The 25,557-nt window shown below is 42.6% G+C and overlaps 1 protein-coding gene across 1 annotated transcript in view; it reads left to right on the forward strand.

Annotated features, from left to right (window-relative positions):
- Window positions 1-7,683, forward strand: part of LOC119397525 (dolichyl-diphosphooligosaccharide--protein glycosyltransferase subunit 1-like) — a 9,211-nt gene extending 1,528 nt beyond the window's left edge. The window contains 10 exon segments of the mRNA XM_049416592.1: window positions 1,056-1,115; window positions 1,694-1,930; window positions 2,340-2,546; window positions 3,201-3,366; window positions 3,369-3,392; window positions 3,656-3,755; window positions 4,342-4,480; window positions 4,606-4,725; window positions 5,785-6,030; window positions 6,690-7,683. Of these exon segments, the coding sequence (XP_049272549.1) occupies window positions 1,056-1,115; window positions 1,694-1,930; window positions 2,340-2,546; window positions 3,201-3,366; window positions 3,369-3,392; window positions 3,656-3,755; window positions 4,342-4,480; window positions 4,606-4,725; window positions 5,785-6,030; window positions 6,690-6,872 (1,482 nt within the window). The 3' untranslated portion in view covers window positions 6,873-7,683.
- Window positions 7,684-25,557: the final 17,874 nt, after the last annotated feature.

Below are 25,557 nucleotides of genomic sequence, written 5' to 3' on the forward strand. Positions count from 1 at the left end.
TCAGTCAGGAGTGGTCGATTCAATGACGCACACCGGGAACACATCGGGCATTCTCCACTCACCGTCCGTGACTTCCAGAATTTAAGCTGCTCTCGGCATCGTCCTGATTTCTTGCGAGGGCGAAAGAATGGCGTTTAAAGCTTCGCACAGCGCTTCTTTCAAGCTGCGACTCCGTCACCGCTGGGTCGCCATTTTCGCCACTGCTCAAATCTGGCGGGAAAAAACGTGCCCTTTAAACGGGCTAGCTAAAAGGCAAAGTGAGAAGCGTATTTCACCGAACGTATTTTTAAGCAGTCGAAGTGTTGTTTAGTGACCGCTCCACAATGACGAGACACTGCGGTGCGGTATAAAAATCTACCAATCGCATCTCGCCACAGTGTTACGCGTCCCCGGCCGATCGCTGTGACATGGCGCTCCGTGTTTACTAGGCTGTTTTTTTAAAGTGCCGGCCGGTAATCTGAGTTCATCGCAGTTTCTCGCGCAAAATGTGGCGTTTAACGTTCGCCGCGTCGATCGTGTGTGTATTGTTCGTCGGTGTGTTTGGTAACGATGTCGTTTCCTCGTCGCTGGTGAACACGAACGTTGATAGGAATGTGGACCTGCAGTCGCACACTCGTTAAGATTAGCACCAAATCACGGCCGAAAATAAGGGTTCCACGCCGGTCAAACACTATCACATCGCCCTGACCGGCGAGGAGAAGCACCACTTGGCTTTCGTTGGCGCAGGGTGTGAGTGTACCGCACGAACTTTTTTACTTTCCGGAACTTGTTTCACTTTGCCGGCTCAAGCCATGTCCACGTCAGAAGTGTCTAGTAGTACTTCGATAGGCTGCAAACTACTGCTAAAGATGGGGCGCTTTTGCTATTTTGGTGTTTCGTGAGAGGTTCCGGAATTTTCGCGAAAATTCTGCGTGCCTAAGCGGTTGTTGGATTGGAGTGTTGAGAAAACAGGTAGCGGTTACGTTCCTACGTGGAACGTCTCACACCTACGCTGCTGCCGGTATCAGTTGACTGGCATTTTGACCGTTTCTCTTCGTTTTCAAAATCTTTTTCAGATCGCCACTGACAAGGACAGCGATCTAAAGATCACGGAAGTCGCCGTGGCCTGCCCAAAAGTAAGTTTCTGTCCTAAATGTTTCCTCGCACCAGCAAACCGGTCATTTTCTGTCAATTCAGCTGCTCTTAACGAAAGTTGCCGCCTCTACTCAGCGGTTTTGTAAATGCTTAGTGTGCGTCTTTAGTACGTGTGTGCTCGCAAGATATTTAACTGTCCGAGTTTGCGTAATCTTTTTGCAAAGCCGCAGTTTTTGACTACGCAGCTAGTGAGACTTTGGCAATCCTTTAGCTTGCAAGGGTAGCTTGGATCTGTTGATATCCATAGTTAATACAGAACCAGCACGAAGGACAAGAGAGGCCCAAGCACAACGCTGACTTGTATTAACGTTGCAGGTTGTAAGTGATGCTGTGTTTGTTGCCTCTCATAGAGTCCTTGTCCTTCACGCTGTTTCTGCATTGAATCCTTTAGCTGTTTGAGCTTGGCATAGTGTTTTGGCATAGAACATAGCACGGTAAAGTTAACTCAGTGGGTGTCTGAACTTTGCACGCTTTCTGCGCATTACAGGGGATTCCACCACTACCGCATCGAGCTGCCCACTCCCCTCGCTCCTGGCAAGTCGGTGAAGTTGGTGGTTGAAACAACCTTCACTCATCTGGTCACTCCCCACCCCACACACATCACCAGGCCGAACGCCAGCTCGCACTCTACCAGGGTAACCACTACCTCTTGAGCCCCTACGTCACTGAGTCGCAGGTCACTCGGGTGAGCCTGCCCACCCCAAAGCTTGAGTCGTACTCGAAGCTCAAGCCGGTGACGCACTCCGACAACCTGGTTACCTATGGACCCTACGAGCAAGTCAAGCCTTACACTGAAGTAAGCTTACAGCGCATCCTTTAAGTGTACACTAACATCACCAAGTTTGTTAGTTTCACCAAATCTGGTAACCACATCCTGCTGGCTGGTTATTGGTGATATACTACAGTTTATTGTTGCCTTATCTCGTTTTCGTTTGCACTGCGTATGCATTAAGAAAACTGTGGCTCAGTTTGTTACGGTAATGTTTCGTTCTTATCAAAGGTAAAGATAAAGACGTGCTTGGGCAGTGCTTGTAAGAACAGCTTCTTGCGGGACTGTTCTGTTGATGGAAAGCTTTTAAAAAAATGTTTAAACCTACTAGCCTTAGCTTTCCTAAACATTCCATCACATATGTAGTGTCCACTACCAACAAGGAAAGAAAAAAATGTGCCCATAATGCTCCATTTCTGCTGTTTTGCTCTTCTAGGACAAGCTGACCGTGCACTACGAGAACAACAACCCGTTCCTCACTGTCACGAACCTCGAGAGGGCCATCGAAGTCTCGCACTGGGGCGTCATCTCTGTTGAGGAGGTCATCGACCTGCGCCACACCGGGGCCATCCTCAAGGGCTCCTTCTCCCGTTACGAGTACCAGAGGGACCAGAATGGAGTCTCTTCAGTCAAATCGTTCAAGGTGCTGTACCACTGTATTCGGGCATTAAAAGTCAGAAACCCTCATTTCACATCATATTCTGCTGTAATGGGGGAGGGGGATAACGTCAGCATTTTTCTTGTACGAACAAAGTTGCTTGTATGACAAACTGCGGACTCTTTTAAGCATTTCAAGAATATGTGAAGTTCATCAATTCAGCTTTTCTCCTTCTCTCTGATCTGCATAAATTTCATGGCTTATTTGGAAATGGCAGCTGAGCAGCTGCCATTTCCAAGATCAAGTGTGATAACAACTTGTGTTAATGAAACGTAAAAGTGCTGAATGTCAGTGTAGCTGTAATTTTCTTGCACTCTAAATATGTGTGCACTTTCGAGATGCTTTTTTTTTGTGGCACAACAACAATTGTTGCCTCTCTTGCACGCCTTTTGTTACTTCAACACAGCACACGCAGTTTTTTTATGTTACAGAACGGTGTACTCGCTATCAGCACGACACAGCTTTCTGAAGAAAGGAAACGCAAGCAAGCCACATGACGATTATTGTTGCGTGACAGAAAGATGTCCCAGATAGTGCAACTGTTGTTTTACTAGTGGGTAGGGTTTGACTGAAATTCTGAAAGAGTTTCAGCACTTTCCAAGGTAGCACAATTAACGACTGAAAACTTCTCACGTGCAGACCGTACTGCCAGCTTCGGCCATGGACGTCTACTACAGAGACGAAATTGGAAACATTTCAACGAGTCACATGAGGGTGCTGCATGACGCTGTGGAGCTGGATGTGCGCCCGAGGTTCCCACTGTTCGGTGGCTGGAAGACCCACTACATCCTCGGCTACTACGTCCCACTTACGAGTACCTTTACAACTCGGGTAAGGTTTGATTGGGCATACTAACCCCTTGTTCAGAGACTCGCCTTAACTTGACTCACCAACATGGGTCAAATTCCACTCTAGTAAAGCCCGACGTGAACACACCTGAGATGTTCCTTGCATTTCCTCAAGCATGGTCACATCTGCCGTTATGATGTTGGGCATTTGAGTCAAGTCGCAGCTTAACGTTTAGGCACTTTTCTGAATATGAAGGTAGTGGCCTGTCCTAGCATCCCCCTAATAAGGCTGTTTCACTCCCCCAGGTGACCAGTATGCCTTGCAGATGCGATTCGTCGACCACATCTTCGATGACAGTGTCATAGACAAGGCGACTGTCAGGATTATCCTCCCAGAGGGCGCCACGTAAGCACCCGAAACCTTTTTTACATCGAATAATGTAATAGCTGCACTCTCTTAGCAGTGAGCTTGAATGTTGAAAGCAAGTCTTTGGTCTTGTATGTAGTGCAAGTTGGTATGCAAAATTATGGGGAAGGACTGAAGTCTTCGTGTTAGTAGAGCTGTTTGTTTGTGTGTGTGTCTGGCTTTCATCGTCTTCGTGCCATGCTTGCGCTGCACATCATTGTGCAATACCAGCTGGGCTGGCCTATCGGCCGATCTTTTTGAACAGCACTTAGTCCACATAGCCAATCTAAAACAGTCTTTTACCTGCCATAATGGCTCAGTGACTAGGGCCTTCCACTGCTGAGCACGAGATGGCTCAATCCACGGCCACAGCAGCCGCATCATGAAGGAAGCGCAGAACACCTATGTACTTAGAACTTGGGCAGACACATTAAATGCATGAGCGGTGTAAATGGATTAGGAACTCCCGCTTTAGCTCTTCTTGTAGCCCACATCTCTAAGGACGTGAAACCTCACAATTTTGATTTCTTGAAAATTATCCATGTAAAATTTCTTGTACTCCACCTTGCTCTTCTTGTTTTCCTAGGGATATCAAGCTTCGCGTGCCATATCAGGTCAAACGCCTGAACGACCAGCGTCACTACACGTACCTGGACACCATCGGCCGTCCCGTGATTGTCCTCGAAAAGACCAACCTCGTCGAGCAGCACATTCAAGACTTCCAGGTAACAAAATGGGTGTTGGCTGTGAGCCTTTCGGCTTCTACGCGTGCTTGTAAAGTCTCTTGCGGTCTTGGCAAGGTGGTCTGATATTCTCTCGCCTGTCTTCTCTCTTTCTCGTGTTCTTGCAGGTTCACTACAAGTTCAAGAAGCTACTCATGCTGCAGGAGCCCCTTCTCGTGGTCGTGGTTCTCTACTTGCTCTTCCTTCTCGTCGTCATCTATGTCAGGCTGGATTTCACCATCAACAAGGTTTGTGTCTGGGAAAAAAAATTACACAGTGTGTTGCAGCTGATGCTTAAAAAGTGTGACAATAATTAAAAAAGTGGCTGAAACTCTGCTGTTGCCTGTAATATTAGATAGCTTACACTCGACCACATAATTTGAAGCACTATTTGTGCAATGCACGTCGCTACATAAGGTTGCTTATTGGCGCAAGCCATCTGAAGTGTAAGTTGAGAAAGTTGCAGTGCAATATGTGCCTTCGTGGCTGCGGTTTTGTTAAAATTGCATGTTTGCATAACTCTAAGTAGCATTTGACATGTCAATTTCGGATGTGCCTCGTTTGCCAATATATGTTTACAAAAAGATGCCTTGAGAATGGCTTGAGTAAGAATTTAACATATCAAGACAGAAGGAAAATAGTTATTAAATTGTTATGGAAGCTGTGTTAAAGAAGCAAACAAAGATTTCAATGCAATCAGGGAGTATGACGTAGCAAAATTGCCCATGCAGGCTCCTAACATTTGTTTTTCTGCATGGCAACCTTGCTTTTTTTAAATGCACATGCATTTTATGAAGGAATTTAAGCCTCTTCACATCAACAAGCATTTCCATTCTTTCAATTCTCGCCTGTTCTTAAAACATTGCACAAAAACACCGCTTCCTGTGCCATATAAGTTGCATATTTCATGTGCAAAAGAGGTAACGTTGAGTTTATTTTTATTTATTTTATTTTATTTGTAGTTTTTGATTATATTAACTCAATCTGTGTTGCAAAACATGGTGAAACTGCGGGTTAATGAATGCGGTGGTTCATAATCATTCAACAAGGCGACCATGAATTAGGTAGTTGGAGCATACACGTTGAACGATGGAAGTGTTTGGTCGACAACACAACTCTTTTGTCACTGGATTTAATTGTTGAGACACACACAAAGAGAACAAGAAATGCGAATAAAGAACTTACTCGCACAATCCATCTTAAGTGCATAGCACTTTAGGGGCGTTTTCAAATTCAAATGGTCAGTGCTGCGAGATGCTAATTTGGAAGAGATCGCTTATACTCGCTCAAAATGGTGCTCGGTGCAGGACCCCATTTACGAGAGCAAGCTGCAAGTGAGTGGCCTGCTGGAAAAGGTGGCCGCCACTCAGGATCGCCGTGCCGACCTGTACGCTCGGCACGACGAAGCTTTGGGCAAGTACAAGGCAAGCAAGGATTCCTCGGGTTTCCAGGCATCGCTCAAGAAGATCAACGCCGAGCACAAGACTCTGACGCAGACCCTGGCCGACTGCCTCACCAGGCTGAAGCAGGAGAGCATTGAGGCTGCCGAACCGGTGTGTTGAAGTACAGCTAACCTTCGTTAACTTGCGAACTCTGATAGTGTCTCGAATTATCAGTTAAAGAGACCCTGAAGGCAAAGAGCAATCACTGCACTGATATAGTACTAATACTTGAGACCACCTGAAATGTCGACAGTGTTTTAGTTATGGTCGCGGGATCGAATCCCGACTGCGGCGGCTGCATTTTCGATGGAGGCGAAAATGTTTGAGGCCCGTGTGCTTAGATTTAGGTGCACGATAAAGAACCCCAGGTGGTCGAAATTTCCGGAGCCCTCCACTACGGCGTCTCTCATAATAATATCGTGGTTTTGGGACGTTAAACCCCAGATATTATTATTAGTGTTTTAGTTATCAAGATGCAAATGTGGGATTCATGTGCAATTTCACTGGGCTGTTTAGCACTAGCCCGATCACGTAGCATGTAAACTCTCAGTCAGTGGAAATATATTAAATGGAACAACTGCCTCTAATATCACTGGTTTCGTATTTGAATTCCACGCCCCTGTTCCTCTCTCAGTAACGGAGCAAATTTTCCTGGTCCCTTCAGGTTTCGTTTAATGAGAGTCTACTTAGTGTTACTAATTCTGTCACTAGCCAGCATTTATAAGAATGCAAGTGCCAGATATTGTCTTTGATGTAAAACTGTTTGACAGGTGAACGAGCTGCAGCGATTGGACAAGCTGCTCCGGGAACAGTTCCAGCAGCACGTGGCTCAGCTCGAGAAGTTCATGGGCGGCAAGATGAGCAAGCAGCAGTACCTGGACACAGAGGCCAGCATTCAGAAGAAGAAAGAAGAGCTGGCCGAGAAGATGCACAACATCACGGCCACACTCTAGTCGCCACTGCCTGTAGCAGCTTTCTGCCAACTCCCACGCCATCTTATGTGTCAGCCGGAACAGCCCGCCATCCACACTGTTAAAAACAATGCCAGCTGTTAATTGTTTAATCGAGGAAAGTATGTTGAATTGGATGCCAATGTTGTACCATAATGTACATAGGATAGCTAACTACTACAGGGTGGGGTGAATGGCTTTGTAATATAATGTCATATTACATCTTTTGCTTGTGTACTTGCATAATAAACATACAAAATGCAGTCGTAGGTTTAACAAAAGCAAGGTTAGACAGTGCTAATTTTTCTCTGTATATAGCACTTTGATTTAGGCAGGCAAGCTGAGCTGAAATCGGGCAGACATCTCGCTTTTCGAACATTTGCTCAACCCACCAAGAGCCACGCTTTCGTTGGCGAATTTTAGCGTGACGGTGCGGCACGCATCACTTTGGCGAATCGCGCCAAGGCAAGCGAATGTTCGGAAGGCGAGTTATTTGCACAAATAGTCCCTGACTTGGTGAAATTTCACATGTTCCGCACACTGGCGTGTGAACAAAAAATACTCTTGAAAAATGTGAAAGGCGGGGGCTGTTCTGGCTGACGCACCTGGCTTATTTCCATGCAGTGTGGGATCGGTGCAACTGTAAGGGAGCTGATGGCTGCCCGGTGTGTTACAAAACTTGTGTGTGTATGGGTGTGTGCCTTTGTGCAAATGTTCTGTTGAATTTTTGGGGGTAAGCTTAGAGGGCATCGCTCATTTCTTTGTGTTCTAAGCCATTTTCATTCCAAAGTTGAATAAAAGGTCCTTTTTTTTCCCTTTGTGCAAAGTTCTTTTTAGAACTAAGGACAGGCAAATTCTGCGTAGAATTTGCTGCCACCATTTTTCATACATCTTCAAACCTGATCTCTTCTGAACATGGTTTAACATTCTTTCCTTACCTAAGCATTTGGCCAGATAAACGGATACTTTAAAAGGAAAATGCCAAAGTCTGATTTTTAAGTTGTATGTTGCTAACTAGCTCTCCATTCATTTGGTGGAGAAGATTGCCTGTCACACAAGAAAACGTGCACGAGACGACCTCTTGAATATGTGCAAGCCAAGGTGCCTAATCCTATATCCACATGTGTTGTCATGTTTCACGATTTGAAAGTTCCTCGCCGGAAATCGGCAAAATTATGTATAAAATACCAATATGAGAACTAACAGACAATAACGCCAAGGAAAGTATAGGGGGTGTTATCTGTAGTATTTAGTAGGCTTGTGCGAATAGTAAGTTTTAGGTCCGAGCTGAATTCGAAGCAAATAGTGATTTGGTCGAAGCGAATTCGAATAGTTTATATCACATATTATAAAGAAAAATGAGCATATTTGTCATGACCCAACTAACCAGCGCTATATTTTTAAAGTTGAAACAAGGTATATGCATATGTCATTCTTTTTGGTTCAAAGGGAAGTGGAAGCAAGTTTGAGTAATAGCAAGATTTGACTTTCGGTAGAATGCAAGTGCTAACCTGTAAAATATATAACGTTTTAAAATTTACTATACCTAGAGCATATAAGCCGGTATAACAAGCTTTTAAATTTAAAAAGTGATGAATTGATGTGCGGGTAATACAGTAAAACCTCATTAATTTGAACTCTGTTATTTCGAAATCCTGCATAATTAGAAGGATTTCTATGGCCCTGTATTTTGTAATGTAAATCTGAGTGGATAATTTGAAGCGGCGGTGAGTACCAACCCGGTTAATTCGAAAGCTTTGGGTGCCATGTGCCAATTCCCGATCCCGATTTAGCCGCAAATCCGCAGAAACGATGGCCCTTAGGAGCCACAAGGCAATGCAGTGTGGCGATACTAATGAGTGACAAGTGAAGCATCCCAGCCTCGCTGCTGCCAGTGCAAGAAAAAAACTAAACAAAAGGCGGTCTCGTGATCAACTGAAATGTGCGCCTGCAGAAAAGACGTGCTTCACTGCAACACACCGGTGACACGCGGGCAGCATGACGCATGCTTCTCTCAACGTCAGCGCGTCATGATTTACGCATTCTTTCTGGGAAAATAGAGAAATTAATAAAGGGCGGTCTGATGGGATTCGCGATGTATGCGAACCTCCGAATGGCGGTTGTTCCGGCAATTTGCGCGCTGCACTGCTGGCGGAGTACTTGCCCGCAACGCCTACTTCGAAAACTTCAATGATCATCTTTCCCACTCAGAACACATCGCGAATTCCGTCACACTGGTCATTATTAAATTCTTTATTTTACCAGAAATAATGGCCGAATGGCCGCATCATGGCGCGCTGACGCTGCGAGGAGCAGGTGACATGCTGCCCGCGTGTCACCACTGTGTAGCAGCAAAGCACGTCTTCCCCGCAGGCGCGCGTTTTAGTTGACCACGAGATCGTTTTTTTTTTTGTTTCACTTTCTTTTTTTTTTCTTACGCTGGCAGCAGCGAGGCCCGCCGTTTCCCCGGTTTAGCGGCAAATTTGGAACCAGGTATTGCTGGAAGACCCTTGTAGCCGCAAACTAGCAGGAACAGCAAACGACCACCTCCGATTACTTGCAGTAATTTAAAGTTCCTTGCATCCCGCTTTTTGTATGTTTGGTTAATTCGAAAACCCGCTCAATTAGATTTTTCACAGTCCCAGTAACTTTGAATTGACGAGGTTTTTGCTGTATGTTCATTTAAACTTGAAATGAGGCTTCGCGGCAGTGTGGATTTCTCCTGGAAAGATGTATTCATGGTACAGCACAACTCCACTGCAGTGAAACCACCTTTACAGGGGGTTACACGCGGTTTATATATTTCTATTCGTTCATTTCGAATACTTCGAAATTTCCTAGAACTTAAATTAGTTTCGAAGCGAGTTCGAATACTGTAATATTCGCTCGAATATTCGATGTGCTCGAATATTCGCACAAGCCTAGTATTTAGGATATAAATGTGAAGAAAGTAAAGTGGATGAAAAGATAACTTGCCGCCGGCAGGGACCGAACCTGTGACCTTCGAATAACGCGTCCGATGCTCTACCACTGAGCTACGGCGGCGGTCATCCTCCCGTACACTTTATGGGACGCGCATTTAAACCTAGGGGTGTTAGTCAGCGCCAATCGCAGCCATGGCGGCGAGCGTGGAACACTTTTTTTCTGCCTGTTGGCGTCACGTAGCATGTGATATTTTTACGAGTGGGTAGCTGACCAATAATCCCTCGCATACTACCTGAAGGCATCAAGTCTGCCAGAACGAGACGATCGCTATGAATGAAGGAAAGGAGATTACACTTAAGGGCTCGTTTTTTTCTTTGTTAGACATGATATTAATGAGAACAGACAATAACGCCAAGGAAAGTATAGGGGGTGTTATCTGTAGTATTTAGAATATAAATGTGAAGAAAGTAAAGTGGATGAATAGATAACTTACCGTCGGCGGCAAGTTATCTTTTAGCTTATTTAAAAACCCACATTCTTTTAGGTATACCCTTGGCTTCTGTGCTAAACTTCTTAATATGAGAACTATATGCCATCGAATGTTGCACAGTATGACTGTACAGTTAGTCAAGGGTTACAGAATCCTATAGAGGACTGAGATGAGTCATGCAGAAGAAGCTTCGTTCAGAAAACCATACGTCAGCATTTAGGCTCGTCATGCTCGCAGAAGATAGCTTCATTGGGTCACCGTGGCAACCGTATGCACACTGCTGCTATCTGTGATTGGCTGAAACTGTGGGCACAAAGACTTTTCATTTCACAAATGCACAGTAGCACAGAAGATGTAGAGAAGTTCTACCTTGATATGCCATACGATACAAAAAACCCCGCAAGGACTCTCAGATTGCCATGAAACCATACAGCAATAGGCGGGGCAACCTAGAGTGGTAATCCCTCCACTAATGTTTGTATTGCTTACCCTTGCTGAGTGAACATTTTTGCAACAATGCAATCCATGCCCTAGCAAGAGAAGACTAGTGGATCACAAAGAGGAAGAACTTAGGTGATTTTCTGCTTTAAAATGTTTATTTTAAAGAGCGTTCTCTTGCTGCACTCATGCAATGGCACCATAGCACAGCGAGACCAATCTTGCTATGTTCTAGTACTTAACAAAGGAAAGATTCAGTACAAAGAAGCCAAAGGATTGGCGTGGGTTACAGTGCAAAGTCTGTCTGTCCCATTTATTCATCATTTTAAACGTTGTGTCATGTGTTTAGCATGGAGAAACAACTGCCCAGTCCTGCAACAGGTCATATTGACCTGTGAATCAGGTTTGTGCCTGGGGAAAAATGGCTAATGCTTCCTTGATTCACCTGCTTGCATCATGCGTGATATCGCACCATGTTTTTCAGAGCATGAATCCGACTGGTAAGCTTTAGTGTTAGGTTTTTGTGGTGCCATATCTGTGCATCAATTATTGCTGTTATCAAAAGAAAACGACAATGAACCAAATTCATCTCAGGTCATTTAATTGGTTAATTTATGCTGGCCCTTCAGTCTTTGTATTTTTTTTCTACGACTAAACCCTCTCGTGTCCAGCCATCAAAGAAAAAAAAAAGTTGAGAGCTTTCCAAAAAAATAATTAAGCAATGTAGAGTATGTTATTTGTTTGCTGTCATGACCATACTTTGCAGCTTGTGGGGATTCACTATGGCTTCTAGTGCCAGGAATTTCTTGGGCGTCACAGCTAATGGCAGGAGCAAATGTCGCCACTGTGTAATGGTCAACTGGGTCGGATTCGGTCCTGCACTGATGGAAGCTTGTGTACTCCTGCACATCATATAAATTGAGATGCAAGGAGAGAATTGAAGGAATCGGGAGTCAAATAATATAATTACCATAGAATGCTTTCAAACAATACTTACAAGGAAGTCTGCAGCACACCGCTCTGAAAATATCTGTAAAGCAAGAAACAAGAATTAGTTTTCTTGTAATGCTACCTAAGCATACTCGGCTCAGCTGAAATTGTACTTGGACTCGCTCTCAACTACCAGCTAGTTGAATTCACTGTAGCTCACTTGAATGGCACATAGTCGAAGTTAACTCATGAGTCTGCTGACCACAACTGATCGAGATGCCTTTACTGAGGGCCAGTTGAAGTCAGCTCAGTATATCTGGCTAGGTAGCATCAACAAGGTGCTGCCAATCTGGTGCTGCCTTTCTTTCACAGGTCATGCCTAAACATAAATTTTCATTTTAAAGGTGCCTGCACAAGTGTGCCAATAATCCTTCATATGATCATAGTGTTTTTTTGGATGGTGAAGGGCTACTGTCAGGTTTCTTGCGTAATGAAAAAATCGTATGCCAATTTCCCTTTTTAGGCACGTAATGTTTTTGTCGGAAAAAAAAAATAAGGCAGCTTTGTGCTAGTGGTGCCAAGCCTGAAAGAAGCGCGGAGCTGGGCGGCCTTCTATGTTTCTCTTTCTTTCATCTCTTTCTTTTTGCTCTTTCTATTTTTTTCTGTCTTTTTGTCTCTGTTTATATCTATTTTAGGGGTGTGCGAATATTCGAAATTTCGAATATTTTTCGAATAGTGTTTGCTATTCGATTCGATTCGCACTGGAATTTTACTATTCGAACTATTCGAACTTTCCAAAAACAAATACAGTCACCGTCCAATTGACCATTTGCAAAAATCTGCAAGGCGGCTTTTCTGCAAGGTCGTTTTCCAACCAAAAACTCTCAAACTCCGACTGCTTTTCTCGCTCATTCTGTTTTTGCTTCTCTACCCCCTCCCCCCCTTTTTTTTTTCTTACGAACGACGGCTGCCTTGTCCACCTAGCGAAGGCTGAGGGTTCGTACGAGGCGGCCCCACAGTAATAGTTGGGGAAAGAGGTCGTTTTGTCGTACTCGCGTGCCTTCACTGGAATTGGGAGCGGTAAAGTACAATGAGCGAGAAAACCGGTCTGCGACGGAGAGTTTTTGGTTGGAAAACAACCTTGCAGTAAAGCCGCCTTGCAGATTTTTGCAAATGGTCCATTGAAAATGACCCCTTCAAATTTTTAATATGCTTCACCTCATTGCATTCTCGTATTGCGGTAAAGCTGCCTTTTAAGCGAACTTTGTCAAGAGACAGTCAACGTCCGATTAGAAGTGGTCCCTAGGTTTTCAGTATGCTTCACCTCAACACACCCCGGTGTTGCGGCAAAGCTGCCTTTCAAAATCTGCTACGGTCTAACTTTGTCAAGAGAGAGTCAACGTCCGATTGGAAGTGGTCCTTAGATTTTCAATATGCTTCACCTCATCACACCCCGGTACTGCGGCAAAGCTGTGTTCCAAGCTCCCTTACGGTCGAATTTTGCCGACACAATGTCCGATTGAAAGTGGTCCCTAGATTTTCAATATGCTTCACCTCATTACACCTCCGTATTGCGGCAAAGCTGCCTTTCAAGCTCCGCTACGGTCGCAAATGTATTAACTACAAGAAAACGCTGGTTCCAACATGAAGATGAAAGATGTGGCAGAGTTTAATGCTATTTTGGGCCTGAAATTTGGGCAGGAAGTCCAAAAAATCGGACGCCGAAGCTTTTTAGCACCCAAAATTTCAGATGTTCTTATATATCGACGTCTACGAGGCAGATCTGGAACTCCGGACTTGTCTGCCACATCAGTTGGGCTTCCACAGAAGTTGAAAGAGGAGGAGAGTCTGAGGAAATGGCATCTTTGCCTATCACGTGTAAAGTGTTGTCGGCAACACTTTGGTTGCACCAAATCATGTACATAAATCGAATTCGGCCTCTACATTGCCTCATTCTTGATAAGACAACTATGAAACACCACCTCATCAGTGCTTCATCAACCTAGCAAAAAGAAACACTTTCATGTTGCTCTCTTATAAGAATATGCTTAGGAATCCTCTCTAACATTTTTTTTCTGCAATTTCGCTTCGAAGTATTCGAAAAATATTCTAGAAATATTTGAGAAATATTCGAAAAATATTCGATTCGATTCGTACTCACACTTCAATATTCGAGTTCGCTTCGGACCCAAAATTTTGCTATTCGCACAGCTCTAATCTATTTCTTTCTCTCTCCATATATTTCTATTTCTTGCTCCTTCTATCTTTCTTTCTCTCCCACCCCCCTCCCTCTCTATCTCGCTTCCTCTTTCTGTCTATATATTTCTCTCTCTTTCTTTCTCTTTTTCTTCCCTTTTCTTCTAGCTCTCTATTTCTCTTTCTTTCTATGCTATGATTTACTCTCTCCCCTCCTCATTTCCCTATTCCTCACCCTTGGTATACTATACTATGCAAGGCTATGTCGTGCTCTGCCAGCATGCCTGGATAGCCGAGTGGTTACGATGCTCGCCTTCGGATTGTGGGTACGCGGGTTCGAATCCAACCCCGTCAAGCAATTTTATTTCATCAAGAATTTCTCTCTTTCTATCTTTTTCTTTCTCTCTCTCTATCTGTACTCGTTCTCTCACTCATCATATATACCACGCATACCACGTCGGACAAATCGGCGCACATGTTCTGGAAGCGAAACAGACGATCACGAAGTGGATGATCATGGCGCATGCCGGTTCATGATGATGTGATGATAATTTCTGTTCACCTGTCATGGACCAATGCTCAGCTTAAACAGCTCTGCTGTTAACAACTTCACTTTTCCATGGCCCCTCTGCCCCTTACTTACATGAACAATTTTGAACACATAAAAAGGTATGTTGGAGTTGGCCATCTAAACAATAGCCAACGGTAATAAGAAATCATTGAGCAAGGAATATCGCTGAAGCCAACGTTTCAACAAGAGGGACTCGGCTTCATTAGGGTAGCGACTCCCTCATTTAGCGCCATGTTTGTGTACTCCTTGCTAACTCTCCCCCAACGTTAACGGTGGATAAGGAGAAGAGCAAGCTTTGGCGCAAAGAAAGGAAAATGGGGGCCATTGAGGATAGACAGGTTGGCATATCACAAATGGCAGACTGGTGTTATAGTACAGCGCCAATCCATCATTTGTCATGCCAACCTCTTATGGTGCTTGACTGTGCAATCAAGCACCACAACTCCTACATCACTTGCACATACCATCAGGTTTAAAAGATCCCTTTGACTTGAGATATACACTGTAAAGATGGGAAGTGAGCACATTTATAACTTCACAGCTGAAGATTCGGCTTATCTTTGTTGTAGGGACGGTGGGTGGGCACCCGCCCTGACGGGAACAGAGGTTGTGTGAAAGGGACACAGAAAACAAACAAGAGAAATTCTTGAAGCAGTAGAAATTGAAAAATGAAAGCCAAATAATGCATCAGTTGCCCCTTAGTATCATTCTTTGAAAAAGTGCACTGGCACTTTGGACTTTTGATCACATTTCGAGTGGAACCTTAAGAGAAAATGTCATCTTTGCCTTTGTTTTGGGTCATTTGTTGATACGACACTTTTTTTAGCGCACATGCGTTTGTCAGGCACCACTACATAAGGTGGGTCTTTGAACAATAATGCTACAGTTTCAGCAGTCCAGTGCTTGTGTGCTTCTTTCTTCATGTTTGTGTAACCCATCTTCTGTTTACGTGTACTGCTTTATCAATATCATGGCTCACCGACAAGCCCATGAGTATGTATTGATAAAATGTTCATACTCTTAAAAAATTTGGACCAGACATAATGGTTAATGAAAAGGGACAACAGGCGGTAAAAATTGATTAGGAGCTTGGCCATAGTCTAGTCATTCCACAGCTTTGAGGCAATATTGTACCACAATTTTTTTTTCACCGCCATCCACAACATTATTTTCTGCATAAATCGTTTGATACAGCATGAATGTGCATCTCTGATAGCCAAAACTTTTTCAATTCACGTAAAGTTTGAATAAGAGAACATTACAGAACGGAGTGCAGGTTTCTCTGGTCAAGGAGTGGTGCTTCTTGGGCTAGTTGGAGTAGCTGTTGGACGCACTAAGATCTAGCTAATGGATGCACATTAGCTGGCTAAGAGCTAGCTAATGTTTACGGTGCTAATAAACTGTTAGCCGATGCTAGGTGCCACCACAACACACTTTCCAACAGTTTGCCATTCCGTATTAGTTGTATGCATGCAAATACAGTACATTCCATTGCATGTGCGTCATTTTGTCATTCACACTTTGTCATGCATATTGAGGAATCCCCCCTAAAGAAATCACTGCAATGATACCTTCTAATTTATGTCATACATGGCATGCAATTAATCCGACATCGTGTCATTTATTTCATAACATGACAATTATTTTGTTTGTCAAGCATGTATGCACATTCTGGTATACTTACACAGCACTAGCCAACATTTGGCCAACATCGATCATGTCATAAATAACGCCAATCGCATGCTTGGGTATCTTCGCGGGAACTTTTCTCATTCATCCAGTTCAATAAAATTACTCCTTTATAAAACACTGGTTCGCTCGAAATTAGAGTACTCTGCATCAGTCTGGAGCCCTGGCATTGATTCACTCATTTCAGACTTGGAAGCTGAAAGCTATCTCCGAACAAGTAGCGTAACCGCCATGAAATTAAGTTTGTCCCTCCCTCCTCTCTCTCATCGCAGGTCTGTAGCTTCATTATGTCTTTTTCATAAAATTTACTACAACAACTATCTGAAAAACAAATTACTCACAGGGCCCTCGTACATATCAGCTCACAATGATCACCGCAATAAAGTTGGGATTCCATCTTGTCACACTAAATGTTTTCATGACTCATTCGTACCCAGAACTTGGGTCAGTTGGAATGCCCTTCCCCATGACATTGCTGGCATAGCAGATATTAATATGTTTCGTCAAACAATTGCTATCTTGTGAATATATTTATGCTTGTTACTCTTTGTATAATTTTTTTTTCTCTCATTATCAAAATTGTTCTCGTGTATTCGCACTGCTATTTTTCCTTTCTTTTTTTTTTGTCTCGTGAGTTTTTGCCAGCCACTTAGTATTTTTACTTTTTTGTTCCTTTATGATTTGCTGTTTATTATATTCTTTATGTATCCCCACTCCCCTCTGTAATGCCTTTGGGCCCTGAGGGTACAATAAACAAATAAATAAGTAAATAAATAAATAAATAAACAAATAAATAAATAAATAGCGTTGGTTCTATGCGAGTAAATGCGGTACACGTCAGAACATGTACGTCATTTATGTTATGTTGTGCATATTGAGATATCCCAGCTAAAGAAATATGTGCAATGGCATGCAATTTATGCCATTCATGTCCCCCATGACATGAATGGCAAGCCATTAATGAATGTCATACTGTGCAGCACCCCCGAAATGAAACGTGACAATTTAGGGCTAAGTAAACTTTCATCTCCATCTTCAGTTCTTGTCATATTGGTGTAATTTAGACTCAAACACTTACATCAGAGCCAACACTCCTTAGCAGCCACATTCATAGCGACATGATCAGTGCTGGTCAGTATCGAAGATACATGTACCTTAGATACTCGTTGGGTATCTTGTATCTGTATCGTGATACATTTTGCAAGACGTGTATCAGTATCTGTATTTCCAATACATTCAATAATATATATTGTGTATCTTAAGATACAAGATACTGCATCGCAACACCCCCATGAGAAACAATAAAAGTTGGCTGAACTCGGCTTCTCATGCTGACACTGCTGCCAATAAGCTACCTAAATAAAACTAGATGCAGTAACATTCTCTGATCTTTCCGCCAGAGCCTTCTAGCGAGTGGGCCAGGCAACGATGTCTCCACGTCCCTATTGGTGGAGTACAGTCACATGGTGGCGTTCACGCTGCCTCGACAAAATCAAGCGCGCGAAAGTCTATGCCCTGCTGACCTTTTGTTTTCCAGATTTTTTTTTCCTTTTTTTAGTTTTGTCAGTGGTGTGACACTTGCTGTGCTGTGTACTCCAATGCATGCGGTGTCTTTCACTCAAATTTTGATGTCGCTGTAGAGTCGTTATAGAGTTTCTCTTGCGTGGTGCTTCGTTACAATGTCTGAAAAATCAAATAATGGGATTGCTCTGTGTCTCGTGGCTTTCACACATCGGCGATCTCGGGGATCTCGTGGATGTAATTTTGACTTACATATTCGATGAGATTGACTTATGCGAAAAAAAGAGTCTAACAACTATCGCACCCGATGCTAGATGTAATAAAAAAATCATTTACCTAGCAGAAAATATCTTTTTCTTCCCGCTATCTTTATTCGAATAGTTTTTAAAATCATTAGTGCTTCTTTAGCTGTCCTTGTTTTGAATGACACACCTTACTTAGAAGATGGCTTAGGTCTCTCAATTCTTTACAGCAATATGTCTTTTGTAACGCGCTGCCGAAATAAGCTCTTGGCTTCATTCTTACTTTTAACTCTGCGCCATTTCTGCTGCTGTTTGATTATTTACATTCTACTGGAGTTTACTTCTATGTCAAGGCGATCTTGAGGACAGATATATAACAACGCGGGGGTGCCTGGGGTACACAGTAACAAAAATTCTGCTTACTACTTCGTAGAATAGCGAAATTGAGTTTCAGTTATAAGAACCGAAATCATTCTAAACCATCTTGAAGATTTTAGGAAGAAGATTCAGGGAGCATTGTCATACCAAACGCACCGTTTTTCTCATGAGCTTCCCAGCGAGCTGTGTTATGATATTTTCCACAGTCATTGAGTTTTCTATTGTCTAGCCTTGGTAGGTAAGCTGATAACTTATGCCTTATTGTCATAGCTATTAGGTGTGCCACCTGTATCGTGCCTCTGTTCTTATTCAATGTGATTGTTTGGTAACTGCCTTTCTACTTTACTTAGATGTGTATTTGTTTTCTTTTTTTAGATCTCCCTTTTTTTTGCTGTTATAATCATGATGTGATGGGAGCTGTAAGTGGCAATAGTGTGAAAAGTGGTGGTGTCCTGTGATGCTTTGTGCAACTATATACAATGCGTCTGAAACGTTTCTAGGGAGCATATGTTACGTCGTAGAAGAATAAATGTTAAAAGATTGCACGTTAGTGAGCATGTCACTAACAGTCCATGCTGCTGTACACCTGTCCGGTGATCCAGTATAGCGGATACGGTAATGCGTTTACGGACAAGGTACAACACACCAGTATTTGCGCCATCATGTGGAGGCTTGTTATTGAAGAGCTTGTAATTAGATGGCAACCCCCTAGCTGGTCCGCAAGCAGAGCAGCGACTCCCATCAATTACGAAAGCGACAAGCAAAAACCAATGACTGCGCAGTGTATAAACAGCTGTCACCTTAAGCACCTAAAACAACCCCAGTAAGTTGTTTCGGAATGAAACTAATTTACTGTGAGCAAGAAATACAATGCTTTCGAGATACCAACAGACATTTCGTTCAAATGAAAGAAAGTTGGTCGCATTTAAGAAATTTTCAATGTAAACATTTTTGCGCATAGACATTTGATGCAACAATATAGAAGGTGATCTGAATTAAGCTTTATGGTTTTCTTAAAATTCACCCCGGGGAGGCACGTGAAGGCCACCTTTCCACATAAGTTACGTATCTGGGGGGACACAAAGTGGGATGATAATTATCGCTGACAGCCACCCCATTAACAAACATTGCTCAATGAACTTTTTAGTGACTGAAGTAAGTGGGCATGTTTGTAATGAAAAGTTAGAGCCAGTCGTGTTTTTACTCAGTTCCACTTGGCAGAATTCTTCTAGCCCATCCATGCTCCTAGATATCCGGCCGCGAAGTTTAATTTCAGTTTGCTTGATTGGCACAAAGCAATTCCCCAAAGTATCGTGGAAGTTTCGTGCAGCGTTTAGGCAAGATGACGGTTACCCTTTTATTACCAGCTGGCGATATCAAAGAATGACTGCGCGCCACATCACAGAGAAACTTTCCGCTGACACTCGTCTTGCATGCGTAATCATTCGAACCGCAATTAAACTTCTAGCTGGATATCTCGGAGCACGGACATGCTAGAAGAATTTTTTTCAAGTTCATCTGTGCAGAAGAGCAACTGCCTCTAAATTTTCCATACAAACATGCATGCTCATTGCAGCCAATAAAAATGCCATCATTGCATCTAAACTTGGCGGCTGACAGCGATAATTCCCATCTCACTTTGTGTCCCCCTAACCACACAACTTATTTGCAGAGGTGGCATTGTAAGAAAATCACCAAGGTTAAATTTGATTGCCCGGTATAAATCTATAATAGCAAATTTGCGAATGTATCAAAGTATCTTAAGATACAATTGCAAAGTATCGTATTGGATACAATTATTACTGCAGTATCTTGTATCGTACTGCAATACAATTTCAAAGTATCTGTGCCCAGCCCTGGACATGATGTGGTTTTCTCGAGCAGTTGCATGTACAAGTGATTGGCTTAAAAGTTTTGATGTCGTGTTTCAATCCATAAGCACTGTACATTACATCTCATGTCATACATGTCATGACAGAAGATTCATTGGCGCATATTTGTTGTGCGGGCATCACATTCTGGTACTATATGTTACTGAAAGGACTAAGACAGCTTTACAACTACGCATCATGTCATTTGTGTCATTCATGTTACGATATAGATTACATGCGTGCCATGAACATTTATGTTGTGACCTGTCCTTTATGTTTGTTGTTACATAAAAGCACCACATCATGCATATTGTGGTATAAAGCAAGGTAATGAAACGACCACCAGGGCATCATGTCATCTTGTCATGTATAACCATGTACATGACATGCGTGTCATGACCAATCATTCATGTCCTCCGTACGCTAGTCTCATGTCATCGCAATTTTGGCGCCTATATAACAAGTTAACAAAACGACCATGAGGGCATGAAGACCTTGCCATATACGTCATGACCTTCCAGTGGCGTAAATCATGTGGGGGTCAGGGGGGTCCTGACCCCCCTTGTGTTCAGGCTGGGGGCGACACACCTTGCAAGTGTCCCGCCTTGACATTTAGATTTCGAGCATCATATTTGACTTGTTTGACTATTGAATCTTGCACACTCTCCGAAAAAACCTATGAAATTTGAAGTCCTCCCAAGGAGCAGAAACGAAGCACAACAGTTATTTCCATTTCAAACTTCTTTCTGCTTCAAAAGGCACTGTAGAGCACAAGGTTTCTGAAGTGCTACAGGTTACTTCTGACGTGCTGCAAATGTTTATTACATTTGGCTTTAATAAGAATGCCTGACCATCTACCATTATTGATTCTGTAGACAGTTTCTTAGAAGGCATTGATGTACGAGTCCGATTGCTGGACTATGGTGATGTTGACAGTAAAAAATCCCCGGGAAACATAAATATGCTTTACAAGCAACCTGTCGTGGGAGGCTATCAGGTATACACGACAGGGAACAGATCTCGAGCTGAAGCTAAGGAAAAGCTGTACCTTTGCGCGTATCAACAAGTGTGCTAGCATCTTCACTTGATCATTTAACCAGAGTGGTACATTAACTAGAAATATGCTGGAGCCCACCTAACAGCCACACAGAAACTAACTTCACCAATGTAGCTTTCTACTATTGGCTGCTCACTGCTGTTAGTTTAAGCTACCTGACCTGGTGCTGAGGCCCATGCTCGCTTTTTATTTTTATTTTCATATAATTAAAATTAAACCTATATTTGTAAAAACAAGATGGCCCCTTTGGCAAGATGTGTGTCCCCCCTTGTGATAATGCTGCACTTATGCCACTGTGACCTGCCATTCATGTTATACATACACTCAAGTCATGCCATGCCAGTTTTGGTATATACCAAGCTAACGAGGTGACTGTGGGAGCACCAAGACATGGGCGGTTAGATAGATATAATGTACTGAATGCGAATGACAGATGCTCTGCAGTTACAAAAGAGGAGGACGACGATCGGTGGCTGTGGTTGTTGCTCCCGCTCGCCAGAAACCAGACCTGCCTGCCTTGTAAAGAGCCTTCCGTGAAGCGTCTAAACCCTGCTTGAAGCACAACACCCCCATTTTATTAAATAGATAAACACAGTCAAGTTGCCTTTGGTTTGCCAAGAAAAAAATGCCTAAAGAGCGCTCACAAACATAAGGCCATTATCCACTATATTTCTCAGTGTTCCGTGAGGCACAGACGTCACACTGAATATGCTATCAGCCAAAATGGTTTTTGTGCCAAGCGTAATGAGTAACTGAAATGCATATTACGCATCTAGCTCTAATACACGTCTTGAAAAAAAAAATTTATATTTTATGATGGGCAGCAGCAGTGCTGCGCTGCGCACTGCTACCACAGTGTCGCGTTCGAAAACATAGTTATCACTCGTGAATTTCAGACAGAAAGCTAGGGGCAGAGGGCTGAGGCAATAGAAGTTGAGATTGCACACTTGTGCACTTTGTGTAGACATTTGTGCAGATGTTTTGAATAGACAAACCGCAACGGAGGCCATCATCACTGGTCTTCATGGTGCATAGAAACCAATCTATTCAGCTTTTCTTTCACTCTGTTATGGCACGCATTAATTCCTCCAGTCCTTCACTTCTCCCAATGAAGCTGTCCGCTTTGGTCTAATAAAACTTTTGTTCTCTCTCTAAAAATAATACACTGCCACTCGCACAACTGGCCAGTGGTCGGTCAATCTTGTCTCACCCTACACAACCCTCCTTCCCCAGTTTTGGTCTAAGTCCTGGGCATTCCTTTTTATGGAAAGTGTGCTACGGGGAATAATTAATCTGGTACTTCGGAAAATGTTGGGAGAAAAGAAAACTTACGGAGATGTAAGGAATGACATACAACATATCCTAATAAAAAATCATCAACACTTAGTAAACACTGCAACATTAATTCTAAAAAAAACTTATAGCTAATGTAAAGCCTATTGTATTTACTAGCATAATACTACCTCTAGCTAATGCTGGCTGTGTGATCTTAGTTTTTTTTTTATCCGCAATTTTCACAAATTTCAATTTTTGCAAAAAGATGTAGTGAGCGCTATATGAAAGCGTTAACATCTCCTCAGCAACATCCAAGTTTAAAAAAATGTTATAAGATAATGTTTACTACGCCTCACTCCATCCACTACTTGCTTCGTATACTACAATTTTTCAAATGTCTTCACGGACTAGTGGGCACAGTCTGCTAAACATAAGCTTGTGCTCACACACACAGTGCAAATGTGCACTTCATGGTGCTTTGTGCATGTACGTGTGTTCATATTAGAAGTTCACCAAGGGCAAAATTCGTCATTATTGGTTTTTCCTTCCCTTCTGTGGGTGACAAGCCCAAGCATTGAGGCAAGTGCTCACCACCACTTTTCTTAATTTTCGCAGAAAGTTTAAATTCATTTAGTTTGCACTGTCCAATAACACAGCTGACATGTTCTCCTGCTCAGTTCATCCAGGAGAAAAGAGAAAAAGGTGTGTTTCAGCCATACCTCACCCTCACAGAAGCAAACTGCTGTATAAATTGGAATGGCAACAATGTCTGTCGGCAACTAAATGTACAGGCAAACCAAGCATGCAAGGATGCCAGGATGTCTTATGGAATGACATGCATGAAAAGACACATCATTGTTGAGAAATTTTAGCGATGACACAGCAGCACTGCCCTAAATCCTGCGTTAGGGTTGCTCAAGTGCAAACATGTGCAGTTACCAGCGAACTTTTTCATAAATCAAGCTGTCACAGGTTTTCTTTATTAAAGCGAGACTAAAGAAAAAAAGAATTGCCGTATTATGAAATCGCCTTACTTAAATATACACGAGAAAAAGAAAAAAATAGAAAAAAAGATCAAAGAGTAAGTTGTGGATAAACCACGAAAAAAAAAAAAAAACATGCAAGTGGAAACACGATAATGGAGTTCTCGCAACATCTCTCTGCAACATTGTGGATATGAAGGCCCTGGATCCATTTATTTTTAATGGGCGAAGATCAACCAGGGCTTAAAAAATCCTCAATGCAGACATATATAGGAACTATATAGAACTTAATTTAAAACAGCCATAGAGTAAAAGTGGCAAAACTGCAGAACTTTTTTTATCATGCCGTATGTCCAAATGTGAAAAAAAATTACACCCGTGTCATCACACTTATGAACTGACACAAAAGTTGTTGCATAAAAAAATTACGAAACTTTAACTTTCCTTATCTAACATTCAATCAAAGAGTACTGCAAAGTGAACATATGTTGTCAGGCTAAATTGATTTGAAGCTTCTATTTAGTCTTAAATTTTTCATGGTGTACCTTTCAAAACATAATATTAGTGTCACACAATCACTTTTGATCGCGGTAGCGCCTGATCCGAATCGAATATTATTCTCGCGATTGGCTCCTTTACTCAAGCTGCTGAAGGGAGCCAATCAGTGTTGAGAAATTTGTTCCTGATCAGGCTCAATCGCAATCAGCAGTGCACCATGCGACAGTGGTATAACTAAGGAACTATATAAAAATATATACACATACCTACTTGCATTTGATTAACTACATAAGTAGACTGAGTAACGAACGCATGTACAACCATCACTGCTAATGTATCAACAGTTTGGTGGCTCGTTTTCATACTGTTGATTACTAACACACAATTACTACTGAGTACAAAGTGTGGCATGTTTACAGTACGTATAAATTCGTGCATGTAAAATATCCCTGATGAGCCATTTTCACAGATTTCTTGCACAGGCCTAGTGATTTGAATAATTTGAGAAAGCACACTAAAAACATAGCGGTCGTTCGGTAATTTCTGCGTCTATTTGAATCAACTAGAATTTTTAATTCTATGGCTTCAAACTGGCACATATAGACTGAATTAGTGCTGGTAATGATGGAGCACCGATTTGCAAGTTGGTTTACAGTTGTCTAAAGCAAAGCACGACCGGGACAAGACACGACATGAACAGCACATGAACAAGGCAGCACTTGTGATGTGGATTTATGTTCGTGTCTAGTATTGTCTTAGTCGTGCTGCACTTCTAAAAAACTGATTGAGCACTAATGCTATGATAAAATGCTTGCATGTTTAGAGATGCACATGCCTAACAAGCAGTGCATTTTAAAATTAATAAAAATCCTGCAACATCATTTACGACATCTAAAAGGGGGAAGGGAAGGGCGAACGGCATGCAGCTTGGTGCCCTGAGCGCAACATTTTAAAAGAGACACAGCCGTGATGTGGAGGCTTAGCGGCTAGAGTTGTGCTGCTAAGTGGCAAGTGCAAAAGCTATGCAAAATGCAATTGTATTTAGGTACACGTTAAAGAAGCCCATTTTGTGAGAATTACTCTGGAGTCCCCACCACTACGGAACGTCTAACAATCTTATAGTGGTTTCGGCATGTAAATACTATCACATTTCTTTTTTACAATACGCATATGTGCACCTACAACGACTTTCTAAGCAGCACAATTTGAAGGGAATTCACTACTACAGTTTATATATTACAGCGACTTCTTCAGCAGTCCCACCAATGGCAACTTTCCAAACAAAAGACTTGCACAAACAGAATTAATCTTTTGTAAAACATTACGAAACATTTAAAATCACAGGAGCGAAAATTCTTAACTTTACAAAAACCTTGGAAGACTTGGCAGGTATGGTTGCATCTCGGCACTTGGCAGTCAGCGCTAAGAAGTGGCAGTGCATTATTAACTTATCAAGATCACTCTTCCATTGCTGATGAAGTTTCACTGCTGAAATGCAAGCAAAGGCACAATTGACTTGCACACAAACAGCCATGTTTTGTCGCTCAATTTGCAAAGGTTTGCGTAAGATCACCAGTGCTGGGAAGTATTTGTATCGGTCAGACAACGTCCTCATGAGAATGCC

This window comes from Rhipicephalus sanguineus, chromosome 6 (assembly GCF_013339695.2).
Source record: "Rhipicephalus sanguineus isolate Rsan-2018 chromosome 6, BIME_Rsan_1.4, whole genome shotgun sequence".
Classification (NCBI taxonomy): domain Eukaryota; kingdom Metazoa; phylum Arthropoda; class Arachnida; order Ixodida; family Ixodidae; genus Rhipicephalus; species Rhipicephalus sanguineus.